Below are 19,509 nucleotides of genomic sequence, written 5' to 3' on the forward strand. Positions count from 1 at the left end.
TCCACTTAGGAAATGGCTCTAAGCTTCTCCCCAGCCAATGGGAACAGGTGTGTGTGAACCGTGGAAGGCAAAGTAAAAGTCCAGTCCTGGAGCGTGGCGGTGGGGCCCTAGGGCAGATTGAAGCTGGATTTTGTGGAGGATACGATAATATGACAGGAAGGCTGCAGGGGCCCCCTGGAGCTAGGGGCAGGGTTGCGATTGTGACCCCTGCAACCCCTTATGCTACGCCCATGGATTGAGGGACAGACAGCAAACACCAGAAGGAAATCAAGTTTTGCAGCACTGTACATATGCTGACAGTATTCAAACTGAGAGAAGCAGAGAGCAAATTGATGTAAGATCATTGTGCTACTGCTCCTTTATTGTCCAATCAGCAGTCAGGAGGTGTGTTCTAGACCAAGCTAGGTGCTGATGGAGTGGAGATCTAAGCCTTCTGTGGCAGGAATTTCTGACTCACAAGACTGGCTGCACAAATTTTAAATCCTTTGGCAGGTAAAACAGTTCCCATTTATGAATTTCAACTGTGTAGTTAGATGATTGTCTGATGTTTAGTTTCAGCTAGCTTTCAAGTAAAGCCCTAAGCTAATATTTAGATGTGTTTTTCTTAGCAAACGTAATTTACTTAAGCTATAGAAAATCATAGTGACATACACACACACGTTGAACTGGATGGTCTGGTGTCTTTATTCAACCTTATCAACTATGTAACTATATTACCAAATTGGGATGCCTGCCTTTACATGCATATGAACTTTAATGGCATCCCAGTCTAAGTCTGTAGGGTTCAATATTGAGTTGGCCCACCATTTGCAGTTTAACAGCTTCAACTCTTCTGGGAAGGCTGTCCACAGGGTTTAGGAGTGTGTCTATGGGAATGTTTGACCATTCTTCCAGAAGCACATTTGTGCAAAGTTGTTCTATCGGGTTGAGGTCAGGACTCTGTGCAGGCCAGTCAAGTTCCTCCACTCCAAACTCGCTCATCCATGTCTTTATGGAACTTGTTTGTGCACTGGTGCGCAGTCATGTTGAAACAGGAAGGGGCCATCTTTAAACTGTTACCACAGTTGGGAGCATGAAATTATCCAGGATGTCTTGGTATGCTGTCACCTTAAGAGTTCCTTTCACTGGAACTAAGGGTCCAAGCCCAACCCCTGAAAAACAACCCCACACCATAATCCCCCCTCCACCAAATGATTTGGACCAGTGCACAAAGCAAGGTCCATAAAGACATGGATGAACGAGTTTGGGGTGAAGGAACTTGACTGGCCTGCACAGAGTCTTAACCTCAACCCGACAAAACACCTTTGGGATGAAATTGAGCGGAGACTGTGAGCCAGGCCTTCTCATCCAACATCAGTGCTGGACCTCGCAAATGTGCTTCTGGAAGACTGGTCAAACATTCCCATAGACATCCTCCTGAACTTTGTGGACAGCTTTCCCAGAAGGGTTGAAGCTGTTAGAGCTGCAAAGGGTGGGCCAACTCAATATTTAACCCTACAAACTAAGACTGGGATGCCATTAAAGTTCATGTGCGTGTAAAGGCAGGCGTCCCAATACTTTTGGTAATATGGTGTATGTAACTATGAATTCAGAATACACCTGGCAGAGACCTGAGGTACATCTGGGCTCACACCAAAGATGGCAGTGAGAAAGAGAAGCGGTGGAATGAGATTACCATCAAGTGAAGGTCTTCTTTAAACCAGCCATGACAACCAATGTTTTGAATGAACCTTCTGATTGAGAATGTTTCCAAAACATTCCTACAAGCATAATCGAGAAAAAGTGATTAGAATTGAAGAGCACTTGGAAATGATTTTGTTTAGTAAAGAATAAATACCAAAATGCATTGTGAAATCTTAAATTTCATTTACTCATGAGACGAATATTGTGGCAGCCACGATGGCCTAAATAAACAATAACTTCCTCTACATTACGGGTGCTAAGATAACAGCATAGAGCTCAGTGGGTCAGAGAACTCCATTGAAAATAATGCCGTTTGCACAAGTACGGAGGGGCAATGTCAGTCTGCTTTTCTGTGGAAATGGCATGTTTGCTGGGCATTACAGCATTAAATTTCATCATGATAACACTCTAGGGTCAGTTGATGGAACGGTCATTAACCTGATTGACACAGCGCAATGCCTTGGGGTAATATATGATGCCTCACTCATCCTTACCAATCACATTTACACCCAGGCTAAAACATGTCATTTCCTCCCGCATGACAGTGTGAAAAAGTATCTGTCCTTAGCCTGTCAACCTGCCATGACGGTCTGTACAATTACTCACAGCTTGGGATACCTCATTTGATTTTTGCATAGTTATGCCCTGTACACACGATCGGACATTCCTACAACAAAACCGTGGATTTTTTCAGACGGATGTTGGCTCAAACTTGTCTTGCATGCACGCGGTCACACAAATCTTGTCGGAAATTCCGATTGTCAAAAATGCGGTGACGTACAACACGTACGACGAGCCGAGAAAAATGAAGTTCAATAGCCAGTGCGGCTCTTCTGCTTGATTCCGAGCATTCGTGGAACTTTGTGCGTCGGAATTGTGTACACACCATCGGAATTTCCGACAACGGATTTTGTTGTCGGAAAATTTATGATCCAGATCTCAAATTTTATGTGTCGGAAATTCCGATGGAAAATGTCCGATGGAGCCTACACACAGTCTGAATTTCCGACAACAAGCTCCCATCGAACATTTTCCGTCGGAAAATCCGACCGTGTGTACGGGGCATTACTGATTCTGTCTAAAATGTTCGCATGTAGGTTGAAAGCAGTTAAAATGGACATGATATCAGATTGATTTACTCCGGTTAAAAAAAAAAAAAATCAAAACACATTGTGCAGTATGTAGCATGACCCCCTGAGGGTCTGCTTGGAATTACCCTCTCATTTGCACTGCCATGACCTGATGAACATTCCAATCCACCTGACACTCTGAGTTCTGACATCTTTGCACCACCTTAAAGTAAGAAGTTAGACAACTCTGTCCATTTATGTTCTGATAATGTTTACTAGAACAGTTCAAAGAAGATATAGTCACAAAGAGGAGGTGATTGATCTGCTAAGCTTTAAGCAACAGCGCCAACTCTGCAAAGGAATTCCTCCAAATAACACAACTAATGATATTTGCAGGTCTATTATATACACATGTACAGTGGAGTTCTGCTTGCACCTGAAAGGATAAAAACGTTAGATGGTTATACTGACAAACTTCTAAAGAAGAAACCTCGGCCAGTCTATAAACGGTTAACCCTAATAAGAGGTCAGACTTAATGGCAATGGTATAAGGACTCCTGTAGCATTAATGATAGTAATGTCCCTGTTGCAGATCTGATAGTCTTCACCGGACGGAGGAGCTCCTTAATTGTATCCAGTAAGGTGTCATGGCAAGTAATAAGGTTTCTTGAAATAGTAGTAACTATAGGCGTCTATGCACACTGTTCAGGATAGATTCAGTAAGGTATTCCCAAGGAAAAGATGTCTGTGCAAAGTGTCCCAGTGAAATTGTGAGTAGAGGATTTGTAAAGGTGGGCAATTGCCCTCTCACCAAAGACCAGGCCGATTTTATGCTCTCCGGACAGCAGCTCCTGTAGCGACATGTGTGTAGTGGGTCCGCTGTGTCGATCTCCCGATGCGAAGCTCAGAACACAGGTTGACAGGCGACCGAAGTGGTGCTGGATGGATGTCTGACGAACAGCAAGCAGTGCTAGGCCCCTCATGTCCGGCCTGGAATGTTGTACACCGCGTGGTAGGCCGCAACCTTTCACTTCATGAACGGAGAGGTCCATCTCGTGTCAGGCCCAGGAGGAAGAGCGCCGGTGGGGCTTTGGCTTTTTTTATAGTGCCTCCCAGCAAGCTCTCTGATTGGTAGCAAGCTCCCTGGGATGTGAAATCCATGTGCAGAGTTATGCGAAGCAATTATCAGTCTGGGGAACTACTCATCCCACAATCCACCCACAGACATGATGTCAGCTGATAACACTGGACACTAGAGGGACATGCGAGGCATAGAAATACCGGAGGATTAACTCCTTGGGTTCCACAGTGAGTATAACAAGCATGCTTTACTGCATATACAGGCTGATTTTACTGCTGTGGGTTTAGTAACACTTTAAGTACGGGATGCCGGCAGTGAAGCGAGCTGTGATGCACTTGTGAATGGTCCATCTGTCTTCTGAGACCGTGATGTGTCCCGGGGGGGGGCAACTTTTGCTCACATTGCTGTGGCGATCTGACTGGAAGTAAAGTGGGAGTGGGTACCTGTCAAAAACAGGTTCCCACTCCCCCCAAAAAGTGCCAATAATGAAAGAGAAGGAAGGAGGATGCAAAAAAGCAGAACTTCACTTTATGAAGAGGCCCAAGAGAGTAATCAAATGTATGTGTTCATGAATTATGTTTGTGTTGGACCTTTTGCTCTGTTTATATACTGTACTGGGGGGAATTTATTAAAACTTGAGCAGCTGGGGATAGCAACCAATCAGCTTCTAACTTCAGCATGTTCAGTGATGCTTAAGCTGACTGGTTGCCACGCACAGGTGCTCCAGTCTCAGTACCTTCCAATTCCTCAGTGAAAGGCATCTGCTCAGGTGTGGCACCATACTGGTGAATGTCATGGGATATGCTCCCTCATCCTGGGGAATGTCATTGGATATGCTCCCTCGTCATGGGAAATATAATTGGATATGCTTCCTCATTCTGAGGAATATCATTGATTATGCTCCCTCATCCTGGGGAAGGTCATTGGATGTTCTCCCTCATTCTAAAGGAATATCATTGGATATGCTCCCTCATCTTGAGAAATATAATTTGATATGCTCACTCATTATGGGAAATATCATTGGATATGCTCCCTCATCGTGGGGAATGTAATTGGATATGCTCCCTCATCATGGGGAATATCATTAGAAGTTCTCCCTCATTCTGGGAAATATCATTGGATATGCTCCCTCATCATGGGGAATATAATTTGATATGCTCCCTCATACTGATAAATATAATTTGATATGCTCGCTCATCATGGGAAATATAATTGGATATGCTCCCTCATCCTGGGGAATGTAATTGGATATGCTCCCTTATCTTGGGGAATATCATTGGATGTTCTCCCTCATCCTGGGAAATATCATTAGATATGCTCCCTCATCCTGGGGAATATCATTGGATGTTCTCCCTCATCCTGGGAAATATCATTGGATATGCTCCCTCATCCTGGGAAATATCATTGGATATGCTCCCTCATCCTGGAGAATATCATTGGATATGCTCCCTCATACTGAGAAATATAAATGGATATGCTCCCTCATCCTGGGGAATGTAATTGGATATGCTCCCTTTATACTGGGGTATATCATTGGATGTTCTCCCTCATCCTGAGGAAAATCATTGGATGTTCTCCCTCATCCTGGAGAATATCATTGGATGTTCTCTATCATCCTGATAAATATCATTGGATGTTCTCTGTCATCCTGGGGTATATCATGGGATGTTCTCCCTCATCCTGGGGAATGTAATTGGATATGCTCCCTTATCCTGGGGTATATCATTGGATGTTCTCCCTCATCCTGAGGAAAATCATTGGATGTTCTCCCTCATCCTGGAGAATATCATTGGATGTTCTCTGTCATCCTGATAAATATCATTGGATGTTCTCTGTCATCCTGGGGTATATCATGGGATGTTCTCCCTCATCCTGGAGTATATCATTGGATGTTCTCCCTCATCCTGGGAAATATCATTGGATGTTCTCCCTCATCCTGGGAAACATCATTGGATGGTCTCTGTCATCTTGGGGAATGTCATTGGATATGCTCCCTCATCCTGGGGAATGTCATTGGATATGCTCCCTCATCCTGGGGAATATCAGTGGATGTTCTCCCTCATCCTGGGAAATATCATTGGATATGCTCCCTCCTCCTGGGGAATATCATTGGATATGCTCCCTCATGCTGAGAAATATAAATGGATATGCTTCCTCATCCTGGGGAATGTAGTTGGATATGCTTCCTCATCGTGGGGAATATAATTGGATATGCTCCCTCATCCTGAGGAATATCATTGGATATGCTCCCTCACCCTGGGGAATGTCATTGGATATGCTCCCTCAACCTGGGGAATTTCATTGGATTTTCTCCCTCATCCCGAAGAATATCATTGGATATGCTCCCTCATCCTGGTAAATATCATTGGATATGTTCCTTCATCCTGGGGAATGTCATTGGGTATGCTCCCTCATCCTGGGGAATATAATTGGACAGGCTCCTTCTTTCTGATGAATATTATTGGATATGCTCCCTTATCCTGGGGAAGGTCATTGGATATGCTCCCTCTTTCTGAGTAATGCCATTGGATATGCTCCCTAATCCTGGGAAATATCATTGGATGTTCTCCCTCATCCTGGGAAATATCATTGGATGTTATCTGTCATCCTGGGAAATATCATTGGATGTTCTCCGTCATCCTGGGGTATATCATTGGATGTTCTCCCTCATCCTGGGGTATATCATTGGATGTTCTCTCTCATCCTGGCGTATATCATTGGATGTTCTCTGTCATCCTGGGGTATATCATTGGATGTTCTCCCTCATCCCGGGGAATATCATTGAATGTTCTCTGTCATCCTGGGGTATATCATTGGATGTTCTCTGTCATCCTGGGGTATATCATTGGATGTTCTCTGTCATCCTGGGGTATATCATTGGATGTTCTATGTCATCCTGGGGTATATCATTGGATGTTCTTCCTCATCCTTAGGAAAATCATTGGATGTTCTCTCTCATCCTGGGGAATACCATTGGACGTTCTCTGTCATCCTGGGAAATATCATTGGATGTTCTCCCTCATCCTGGGGTATATCATTGGATGTTCTTCCTCATCCTGGGGTATATCATTGGATGTTCTCTCTCATCCTGGCGTATATCATTGGATGTTCTCTGTCATCCTGGGGTATATCATTGGATGTTCTCCCTCATCCCGGGGAATATCATTGAATGTTCTCTGTCATCCTGGGGTATATCATTGGATGTTCTCTGTCATCCTGGGGTATATCATTGGATGTTCTCTGTCATCCTGGGGTATATCATTGGATGTTCTATGTCATCCTGGGGTATATCATTGGATGTTCTTCCTCATCCTTAGGAAAATCATTGGATGTTCTCTCTCATCCTGGGGAATACCATTGGACGTTCTCTGTCATCCTGGGAAATATCATTGGATGTTCTCCCTCATCCTGGGGTATATCATTGGATGTTCTCCCTCATCCTGGGGTATATCATTGGATGTTCTCCCTCATCCTGGGGTATATCATTGGATGTTCTCCCTCATCCTGGGGTATATCATTGGATGTTCTCCCTCATCCTGGGAAATATCATTGGATGTTCTCCCTCATCCTGGGAAATATCATTGGATGTTCTCCCTCATCCTGGGGTATATCATTGGATGTTCTCCCTCATCCTGGGAAATATCATTGGATGTTCTCCCTCATCCTGGGAAATATCATTGGATGCTCTCCCTCATCCTGAGGAAAATCATTGGATGTTCTTCCTCATCCTGGGGAATATCATTGGATGTTCTCCCTCATCCTGAGGAAAATCAATGGATGTTCTCCCTCATTCTGGGGAATATCATTGGATGTTTTCCTTCATCCTGGGGTATATCATTGGATGTTCTCCCTCATCCTGGGGTATATCATTGGATGTTCTCTGTCATCCTGGGGTATATCATTGGATGTTCTTCCTCATCCTGAGGAAAATCATTGGATGTTCTCCCTCATCCTGGGGAATATCATTGGATGTTCTCTGTCATCCTGGGAAATATCATTGGATGTTGTCCCTCATCCTGGGGTATATCATTGGATGTTCTCCCTCATCCTGGGACATATCATTGGATGTTCTCTCTCATCCTGGCGTATATCATTGGATGTTCTCTGTCATCCTGGGGTATATCATTGGATGTTCTCCCTCATCCCGGGGAATATCATTGAATGTTCTCTGTCATCCTGGGGTATATCATTGGATGTTCTCTGTCATCCTGGGGTATATCATTGGATGTTCTCTGTCATCCTGGGGTATATCATTGGATGTTCTATGTCATCCTGGGGTATATCATTGGATGTTCTTCCTCATCCTTAGGAAAATCATTGGATGTTCTCTCTCATCCTGGGGAATACCATTGGACGTTCTCTGTCATCCTGGGAAATATCATTGGATGTTCTCCCTCATCCTGGGGTATATCATTGGATGTTCTCCCTCATCCTGGGGTATATCATTGGATGTTCTCCCTCATCCTGGGGTATATCATTGGATGTTCTCCCTCATCCTGGGGTATATCATTGGATGTTCTCCCTCATCCTGGGAAATATCATTGGATGTTCTCCCTCATCCTGGGAAATATCATTGGATGTTCTCCCTCATCCTGGGGTATATCATTGGATGTTCTCCCTCATCCTGGGAAATATCATTGGATGTTCTCCCTCATCCTGGGAAATATCATTGGATGCTCTCCCTCATCCTGAGGAAAATCATTGGATGTTCTTCCTCATCCTGGGGAATATCATTGGATGTTCTCCCTCATCCTGAGGAAAATCAATGGATGTTCTCTCTCATCCTGGGGAATACCATTGGACGTTCTCTGTCATCCTGGGAAATATCATTGGATGTTCTCCCTCATCCTGGGGTATATCATTGGATGTTCTCCCTCATCCTGGGGTATATCATTGGATGTTCTCCCTCATCCTGGGGTATATCATTGGATGTTCTCCCTCATCCTGGGGTATATCATTGGATGTTCTCCCTCATCCTGGGAAATATCATTGGATGTTCTCCCTCATCCTGGGAAATATCATTGGATGTTCTCCCTCATCCTGGGGTATATCATTGGATGTTCTCCCTCATCCTGGGAAATATCATTGGATGTTCTCCCTCATCCTGGGAAATATCATTGGATGCTCTCCCTCATCCTGAGGAAAATCATTGGATGTTCTTCCTCATCCTGGGGAATATCATTGGATGTTCTCCCTCATCCTGAGGAAAATCAATGGATGTTCTCCCTCATTCTGGGGAATATCATTGGATGTTTTCCTTCATCCTGGGGTATATCATTGGATGTTCTCCCTCATCCTGGGGTATATCATTGGATGTTCTCTGTCATCCTGGGGTATATCATTGGATGTTCTTCCTCATCCTGAGGAAAATCATTGGATGTTCTCCCTCATCCTGGGGAATATCATTGGATGTTCTCTGTCATCCTGGGAAATATCATTGGATGTTGTCCCTCATCCTGGGGTATATCATTGGATGTTCTCCCTCATCCTGGGACATATCATTGGATGTTCTCTCTCATCCTGGGGTATATCATTGGATGTTCTCTCTCATCCTGGGGTATATCATTGGATGTTCTCCCTCATCCTGAGGAAAATCATTGGATGTTCTCAGTCATCCTGGGAAATATCATTGGATGTTCTCTGTCATCCTGGGGTATATCATTGGATGTTCTCCCTCATCCTGGGGTATATCATTGGATGCTCTCCCTCATTCTGGGAAATATCACTGGATGTTCTCCCTCATCCTGAGGAAAATCATTGGATGTTCTCCCTCATCCTGGGGAATATCATTGGATGTTATCCCTCATCCTGGGGAATATCATTGGATGTTCTCTGTCATTCTGAGGAAAATCATTGGATAGTACATCTCTCATACTAGTGAACACTCTGCGACAGCCCACACCACACACAGCAGACTTCCTCGCCAATCAGCTGGCGGGGGCGGGGCGCGGGTGACGCCATCGCGCTCCTCCGTAGTGTGGCCCTCGGCGGGTGCCGTAGTCTCAGGGAACATGGCGTCCTCAATGTCACCGGCGCTCCGGCAAATGTTGTCGGTGAGGAGAGCGGCGGCGGCACTGTTGAACCCGAGCAGGTAGCGGGACGTTCGGGGGAGGGAGGAGGTCTTATAGTGAGTGCAGTGTGACCCGGTCCATGGCAGTGTGTGTGAGGAGGGACCGGGCTTGTTGTCATTGCGGAGTGTCCGGGGACATGGGGAGGGGGCGGGGCTCTCCTGGGAATGCTCCATGCCTGGCTGTCCTGTCAGTGGAGGAAGCATGCGACAAGTGACGTCACTCAGTCTGATTCTTCTGTTTGGGGGTCACCAGTCCACCCTGACAGCACCCACCTTCCTGTAGAGGAGATAGAGGGGACTCACTTCATGGTGGACACTGCTGAAGGGGGCTGTGGTGACAGACAACTCCCCCCCCCCCCCCCCCCATGTGCTGGAACTACAAATCCCAGCAACCCTCTGGGAGTCATGATGGGGCTGTCAGTCTAGCAGTGCATCATGGGACTTGTAGTTTAACAACAGATGGCTGTATATAGGATTCCCCTTAGCTCCTCTGTTTGCCATAGCATGCATGGCACTTTATGGGCTCAGAATCTTCTGTCCCTTCATCTACCTTGCTGGGCCCATATGATATCTCCCCTATCTATGTATGCTTTGCTCCAGGTACACAACACCTGACAGTCTGGGGGGGACAGACCCCTCTAATATCAAAATCCCACCTGTCAGCAGTTTCCAAAAATTGACAATATCCGCTTTAGACATAAAACTGCATAAAAAGCAAATCCGTAAATAAAACAAGCACTTCTAACCTACTTCATCTGTTTACCAATAAAGGTCACCCAAGGACAGACATGTCATATATGGCACATCACCAGTCTATAGATGTGCCGGCCGTATCAATAACACTTTAACCACTTCAGCCCCGGAAGATTTTACCCCCTTCCTGACCAGAGCACTATACAATTTCGCACTGCATCGCTTTAACTGCTAATTGCGCGGTCATGCAACGCTGTACCCAAACAAAATGTTCATCCTTTTTTTTTTTTTCCCACAAATAGAGCTTTCTTTTGGTGGTATTTGATCGCCTCTGCGGCTTTTATTTTTTGCGCTATTAGGCTATGTTTCCACTATTGTGTCCCCCAAAGTCGCGCGATTTTGCTGCAATATTTTACCGCGACTTGAAGCAATGCCTGTGTCTATGGACCTCCAGTCGCATCAAAGTGGGACCAAAGTAGTGCAGGGACTACTTTGAAGTTGCTGCGACTTGGAGTCGCACAGATATGAACGGTACTCATTGGAAATCATGGGGTACAACTTGTCATGCGACTCTTCAGTCCCAAGTCGCATGAAAAGTCACCCTAGTGGAAACATAGCCTTAAAAAAAAATAAATAAAAATGTACCTTTTGCTATAATACATATCCCCAAAAATGTTTTTAAGCAAATTTCTTCATCGGTTTAGGCCAATATATATTCTTCTACATATTTTTGTTAAAAAAAAAAAAAAAAAAAATCACAATAAGCGTATATTGATTGGTTTGCGCAAAAGTTATAACATTTAAAAACTATGGGAAAGATTTATGGCATTTTTATTATTTTTATTTTTTTTTTTTACTAGTGATGGGGGTGTTCTGTGATTTTTAGCGGTATTGCAATGGACAGATCAGACACTTTTGCCACATTTTTGGGACCATTGACATTTATACAGAGATCAGTGCTACAAAAAAGCAAATGGTAGGGAAGGGGTTAACTGTTAGTGTTTTCTAACTGTATGGGGATTGGACTGAGTAGGAGAGGAGACATATCGCTGTTCCTACTTACTAGGAACAAATGACATGTCTCCTCTCCTCTAACAGCACAGGGATTTGTGTGTTTACACACACGAATCCCCATGCTGGCGATTGTGCGTGGCGATCGCTGGCCACGCGCATTGGGTCACCCGCCGTGCAGCACACACCCTCTGGCGTGCCCCCGTACGGGGTTTCCTGCAGGGGTGCCATTCTGCCCCCGTAAATGGACGTGAACCGCTTAAAGACCCCCCGCCTTTTCTGGCATTTTAATTTTTTGTTTTGTTTTGTTTACATTAGGGCTGCAACTAACGATTAATTTCATAATCGATTAGTTGGCCGATTATTGTTTCGATTAATCGATTAATCGGTTGATAAGCTTAAAAAAAAAGTGTTGTGCATAATTTAGTTAATTTGTAAAGTTTTAAAAAAAAAAAGGCAATGTATTCTTAAATATCTCTTTGCAGTGGTAAATATAAATAACTATATGGTTAGGGAGCAACATATCTAATCCACTCTGAGAATAACAGACAGAAGAGATATACTGTATATACTATTAGAGGAGAGATATACTGTATATGCTATTAGAGGACATATACTATTAAAAAAGGGGTGAATCTGGTAAATATCATCAGACTCAGAGATCAATTTTTTTTTATTTTTTTTTTTAAACAATGTCTTCCTTCAAAAAAAAAAATGGCATTTTAAGAACGTTTGTTCGATTTTCTAATCGTTAGTGGGGTCAAATTGACGTTCATTTTCAACCACAGTGACAATTTGGAAATGTTAGAAAACTTCTTGGTCAAAGGAATTTTCAGACGGTGTATGTGGTTTTCGTTCATTTTAAAAACAATGTTAAAAACAAGTAAAAATTTCAAACATTCTTTCATTCAGCGAATGTACAAAGATTTTTCGTCTGAATATTCTTGTCTGAAAATTGATCCCTGTGGCCAGCATAAGGCTCGGTACACACCTATGCAGTTTGCTTTTGATATGTTTCTGTAGTGCTTTTTGCTGTGCATTTTGATTTTTGCTCACGTGATTTTGCTGCAATTTGCAATTTTTTGCATTTTATGGCCAATTTGTTGTTGGGCAGATTAAAAAACGCATTACATGCTTTTCTGCAGCTTTTCCATTGAAGTGTATTGAACCAAAAAAGCACAGTTTTGCATAAAAAAAAGTCCCTGACCCTTTCCAAATACGCAGCGGCTGAAAAAAAGCATAGATGTGAATGTGTCCCATAGGAAACCATGTAAATGAACTGCAGTCCGTTTCTGCAAAAAGCACCAAAAAACACATAGATGTGAACCAGGTCTAAGACGTTTAGTAACATAATGGGGTTAAAAAAACCCCTAAAATTAGCCCTTTATAGTACAAAAAAAGCAAATCTCTATTGTAAGGGGTTCATTTTTTTTACTGTAGAACGGTGATAGTAACATTTACAGTAGCGATTTGCTCTTTTTTGTACTATAAAAGGCTCAATTTAATTTTTTTAACCCCATTATGTTACTGGCCGATTAATCGATTATGAAAATAGTAATCGATTATTTTCATAATCGATTAGTTGTCGATTAATCGATTAGTTGTTTCAGCCCTAGTTTACATGTAAAAATCAGCTTTTTAAAATGTATTTATTTTTCTTGCTAGCTCGAAAATTACGTAGAACTTCCAAATATAAATAAATATATATATATATATATATATATATATATATATATATATATATATATATATATATATATATATATATATATATATATATATATATTATAGAGAGCGATATATATCAGTGCCCATCATATGCAGCCTGCCTGTGCCTGCATCAGCGGCGATTTCCGTGTGTCACGGGGCTGGATTTGAATTACCCGGGCCGAAGTAACAATGTCCCGCCTCCTGTAATCACGTCACTGATTCAATGTCCCACCATTGGATTAGCGTGCTGTTTATCACAGGAGGCGGGACATTGTTACTGGGGCCGGGCGATTCAGCTCCGCGAAACACTGAGATCGAGGGGAGGAGGAGGAAGGAGAAAAGAAGGGAGTGGAGGACTGGGCGTGCCAGGATGATACTTCCGCAATGGGCGGCACCCAGGGCAGACCACGCCCCCTTTTAGTATCGACTGTTTTTTTTTATTTGGCCAAATGAAAAAACAGTTTTCGGACGATAATTTTCGGCGGTCGAAATTTCGATTCTCTCATATATATATATATATATATATATATATATATATATATATATATCTATCTCCCTAGAGAATTGGATGTTGCATATTTTATTTGTGCAGAGGTTTTTAATACATTTTAATGAATTTTAGTGTACGCAAGCACAATGTAATGCCTAATTGGTAAAAAAAGTTACGAGTAAACACAGTGGGGACAGAAAGTATTCAGACCCCCTTACATTTTTAACGCTTTGTTATATTGCAGCCATTTGCTAAAACCATTTAAGTTCATTTTTTTCCTCATTAATGTACACACAGCACCCCATATTGACAGAAAAACACAGAATTGTTGAAATTTTTGCAGATTTATTAAAGAAAAACTGAAATATCCCATGGTCCTAAGTATTCAGACCCTTTGCTCAGTATTTAGTAGAAGCACCCTTTTGATCTAATACAGCCATGAGTCTTTTTGGGGAAAGATGCAACGAGTTTTTCACACCTGGATTTGGGGATCCTCTGCCATTTCTCCTTGCAGATCCTCTCCAGTTCTGTCAGGTTGGATGGTAAACGTTGGTGGACAGCCATTTTTAGGTCTCTCCAGAGATGCTCAATTGGGTTTAAGTCAGGGCTCTGGCTGGGCCATTCAAGAACAGTCACTGAGTTGTTTTGAAGCCACTCCTTCGTTATTTTAGCTGTGTGCTTAGGGTCATTGTCTTGTTGGAAGGTAAACCTTCGGCCGAGTCTGAGGTCCTGAGCACTCTGGAGAAGGTTTTCGTCCAGGATATCCCTGTACTTGGCCGCATTCATCTTTTCCTTGATTGCAACCAGTCGTCCTGTCCCTGCAGCTGAAAAACACCCCCACAGCATGATGTTGCCACCACCATGCTTCACTGTTGGGACTGTATTGGACAGGTGATGAGCAGTGCCTGGTTTTCTCCACACATACCGCTTAGAATTAAGGCCAAAAAGTTCTATCTTGGTCTCATCAGACCAAAGAATCTTATTTCTCACCATCTTGGAGTCCTTCAGGTGTGTTTTTTTTTTTTTTTTTTTTTTAGCAAACTCCATGCGGGCTTTCATGTGTCTTGCACTGAGGAGAGGCTTCCGTCGGGCCACTCTGCCATAAAGCCCCGATTGATGGAGGGCTGCAGTGATGGTTGACTTTCTACAACTTTCTCCCATCTCCCGACTGCATCTCTGGAGCTCAGCCACAGGGATCTTTGGGTTCTTCTTTACCTCTCTCACCAAGGCTCTTCTCCCCCGATAGCTCAGTTTGGCTGGATGGCCAGCTCTAGGAAGGGTTCTGGTCGTCCCAAACATCTACCATTTAAGGATTATGGAGGCCACTGTGCTCTTAGGAACCTTAAGTGCAGCAGAATTTTTTGTGTAACCTTGGCCAGATCTGTGCGTTGCCACAATTCTGTCTCTGAGCTCTTCAGGCAGTTCCTTTGACCTCATGATTCTTATTTGCTCTGACATGCACTGTGAGCTGTAAGATCTTATATAGACAGGTGTGTGGTTTTCCTAATCAAGTCCAATCAGTATAATCAAACACAGCTGGACTCAAATGAAGGTGTAGAACCATCTCAAGGATGATCAGAAGAAATGGACAGCACCTGAGTTAAATATGAGTGTCACAGCAAAGGGTCTGAATACTTAGGCCCCTTTCACACTGGGGCGCTGGGGGCGTCGGCGGTAAAACACTGCTATTTTTAGCGGCACTTTACCGTCGTTTTAGCGGCGGTATTTGGGCGCTAGCAGGGCAGTTTAAACCCCCCGCTAGGGGCCGAAAAAGGGTTAAAACCGCCCGCAAAGTGCCGCTACAGCAGCGCTGTGCCGGCGGTGTAGCCGCGCTACCCCAATGATTTCAATGGGCAGGAGCGGTTTAGGAGCGCTGTATGCATCGCTCCAAAGATGCTGTTTGCAGGAGTTTCTTTTTCCCTCCTGCCAGCTCACTGCTCCAGTGTGAAAGCCCTCGGGGCTTTCACACTGGAGATACAGCAGCGGCAGTTTCAGGTCGGCTTGCAGGCGCTATTTTTAGCGCAATAGCGACTGCAAACTGCCCCAGTGTGAAAGGGGCCTTAGGACCATGTGATATTTCAGTTTTTCTTTTTTAATAAATCTGCAAAAATGTCAACAATTCTGTGTTTTTCTGTCAATATGGGGTGCTGTGTGTACATTAACGAGGAAAAAAAATGAACTTAAAGCGGGGGTTCACCCACACCGCCAAAAAAAAAAAAAATATATTAAAAGCCAGCAGCTACAAATACTGCAGCTGCTGACTTTTAATACATGGCCACTTACCTGTCCCAGGGTCCAGCGATGTCGGCAGGGGACGCCGAGAACCTGCTCGGTTCTCGGCAGCTGCCGCCGCCATCCTAGGTGAGGGAATCAGGAAGTGAAGCGTTGCGGCTTCACTTCCCGGTTCCCTACTGCGCATGCGCGAATCGCGCTGCACGTCCCTAGTGGTCCCCGCTCTCTCCTGGGAGCTGTGTGTTCCCAGCAGACAGCGCGGTCGGGACGGGAAGAGGCATAGACTCCCATGGGAGTCTATGCCGGAAGTGGGTGCAAATACCTGTCTTAGACAGGTATCTGCACCCCCCTGAAAGGTGCCAAATGTGACACCGGAGGGGGGGAGGGTTCCAAAAAGCGGAAGTTCCATTTTTGTGTGGAACTCCGCTTTAAATGGTTTTAGCAAATGGCTGCAATATAACAAAGAGTGAAAAATTTAAGGGGGTCTGAATACTTTCTGTCCCCACTGTAGGTACCCAACATGTCATGATTTAAAGCGGCTGTACGCTGAAGAATAAAAAACAAACAAAAAAAACACCCCTTTAAGACAACGGTATAATGTGCTAGTATGCATCGCATATAAAATACTTACCTTAGGATGAAGTCCTTCCAGCGGCTCATGCTCACTGCTGACCTCTTCCCTCCGGGTTCGAGGGCTCCGGTGCTGTGAGTGACCGCAGTCGTGATGATGTACCTCCCGCGCTTGCCGCTGTTTCCAGGGCTCTAAAGATTCGGCACTGTAAGCTGGACCTACAGAGTTCGTTCACAGATGATGCCTTTGGCTGCATGCACTGTGCATATCCCCTATGCTGTACAAGTTTAGGAGATATTCCCAGCACCTACAGATATACCTTTATTATAGGCTTACCTGTAGGTACAAGTGGTGTAACAGGGTTTACCACTTTAACCACTTCCATAGTTCTATCATTCCTCTCTTATATGTAAAAAATCTTTTTTTTTTTTTTTTCTAGAAAATTACTCAGAACCCCCAAATATTATATATATTTTTTAGCAGAGACCCTAGGGAATTAAATGGCCGCTGTTGCAATTTTTTATGCTACATGGTATTTGCACAGCAATTTTTCAAATGCAATTTTTTTTTTTTTTCTTTTGGGAAACAAATACTTTAATGAATAATAAAAAAAAAAAATAAAAAGTAACACATTATTTAAATAGATACCTAACATGTCACGCTTTAAAATTGCGCACACATGTGGAATGGCGTCAAACTTCAGTACTTAGAAATCTCCATAGGTAATGCTTTAAAAAATTTCACAGGTTACCTGTTTAGAGTTAGAGGATGTCTTGCACTAGAATTATTGCTCTCGCTCTATCCCACGGCAATACCTCACATGTGTGGTTTAATGCCATTTACATATCCGGGCACAACCTAAGTTTGTGTTCGCTTCTGCGTGTGAGCACAAGGTGCTTTAAATGTGTGTTTTTTTTTTTTTTTTTTTTTTTTTTTTTTTTTTTATTGTATTTTTTTTGTGTTTTTTTTTTTTTTTTTTTTTTTTTTTTTTTTTTTTTTTTTTTGCTTTTTGTTTTTACACTTTCCTTGTTTAATGTATTATTTTGATCACTTTTATTCCTATTACAAGGCATAAAAACAGGAATAGAATAGAGCATGACAGGTCCTCTTTATGGAGAGATCTGGGGTCTATAAGTCCCCACATTTCTCCTCTATGCTGGAAAGCCCAAGATCAAAAAAAAAAAAAAAAAGTTTTTGGGCTTCCCAGTGTTGACATCTGCCAGCGCCGGAAGTGACGTTGCCTCCAAGGGTTATAGAGATGGCAGGGGATAGAGCTGCACGATTCTGGCCAAAATGAGAATCGCAATTTTTTTGCTTAGAATAAAAAGATCACGATTCTCGTGACGTAAAATCTTTCACAATATACAAAAAAAAAAAAAAAAAATGTCAGGTTTAGTGTTTAAGTGGTTAAACTTTTTTCTCTTACACCAAAGTCTATTCCAAATTTTTACAATGTTTACACTGATAAAGAATGTTTTGATTCTTGGCAGACTGCCCTTTTTTCCTTCCTTTCTTTTCATAGCTGTGGCTTCAGAAGAGTAGAGAGAATTCTTTCCATAGAAAGAATCGGGAAACAGTTTAGTCAAGATCGCAATATCGATTTTTGACGATTAATCGTGCAGCTCTAACAGGAGATCTGGTCCATGGCCAGCTCCATGGTAAACCGCCAGCTGATTCATTCTCTAGCTCCCAGATTGCACGGGCGAGCCTGGAGAAGCACTGGAGGGTGCCAGGAGTGAGTGGAGGGTGGGTGTGCGTGTGTGTGTGTGTGTGTGTGTGTGTGTGTGTGTGTGTGTGTGTGTGTGTGTGTGTGTGTGTGTGGAATGTCCCCTCCCGCCGCCTCTAAAAGCAATCAAGCAGGTAAATAGCTGCTAAGATGGCTTTTACATGTAAGGGAATCGCCGGCGGAAAAAACATATCTGTATGATGCCTGTAGCTGCAGTCATCATTCAGATATCTCCACTCAAAGTCCAGGATGTCACATACTCGTGTAATGGTGCCAAACTACGGTATTTAAAGAGGTTGTAAACCTCAACAAAAAACCCCCTCAAAGACATAATGAGCTAGTATGCATCGCATACTAGCTCATTATGAAATACCTTAGACAACCATAAACAGTGACAGGTCTTCTTTATGGAGAGATCGGGGGTCTATTAGACCCCCAGTCTCTCCTCTGCCCTTAAAGCCATCTGATCACACTAAGATCATTGTGATCTGATGCTTTTTACAATTTAAAAATTGTATTGTTTACATGCTGGCAAAACCAGAAGTGACAAAATCATCGCTTTCAGTTTTTAATACAATAGATATGACCAGGGAATATTTGCTCCCCAATCATATCTATGGTAAGCTGGCATAGCTTCTGGCTTCAGTGCCGGGCTTCCTGCCTGGAGCTGCAGCGGGCCCACTCCACCACCTGTAAAAAAAAAAAAAAAAAAAATCTAGCGGCTAATTAACTGATATGATTTCTTTTACAAGAAAAGAGAACTGCCCACAGAAAAAAAACAAACAATCCCGGGATGATGGCTGTAGCTGCAGGCATCATCCTGGTATACTACTTGAAACTGCTGACGTAAATGTATGTAAGGCGGTGATTAAAAAAAGAAATACCCATTCATCTTGCCAGAAATGTCATGGTCAATTGCTGGGAGTGGTTCTGGAACCAATGTTCTTTTCCTCATCCCTGTTATATAGGGCAATGATGGTGAGCCTTGGCACCCCAGATATTTTGGAACTACATTTCCCATGATGCTCAACTACAATGCAGAGTCCATGAGCATCATGGGAAATGTAGTTCCAAAACATCTGGGGTGCCAAGGTTCGCCATCACTGATATAGGGGATTAGTAAAGATAGGCTTGTTTGAATTCAGCTTGGGTGACAACTAGAGGTGTGCATC

The 19,509-nt window shown here is 43.3% G+C and overlaps 1 protein-coding gene across 1 annotated transcript in view; it reads left to right on the plus strand.

The window, feature by feature from the left end:
• The first annotated feature begins 9,759 nt into the window (after positions 1-9,759).
• Positions 9,760-19,509, plus strand: part of NDUFS4 (NADH:ubiquinone oxidoreductase subunit S4) — a 212,493-nt gene continuing 202,743 nt past the window's right edge. Inside the window, 1 exon segment of the mRNA XM_073622366.1 lies at positions 9,760-9,925. Within this exon segment, the coding sequence (XP_073478467.1) occupies positions 9,846-9,925 (80 nt within the window). The 5' untranslated portion in view covers positions 9,760-9,845.

Source organism: Aquarana catesbeiana, linkage group LG01, assembly GCF_042186555.1.
Source record: "Aquarana catesbeiana isolate 2022-GZ linkage group LG01, ASM4218655v1, whole genome shotgun sequence".
Lineage (NCBI taxonomy): Eukaryota > Metazoa > Chordata > Amphibia > Anura > Ranidae > Aquarana > Aquarana catesbeiana.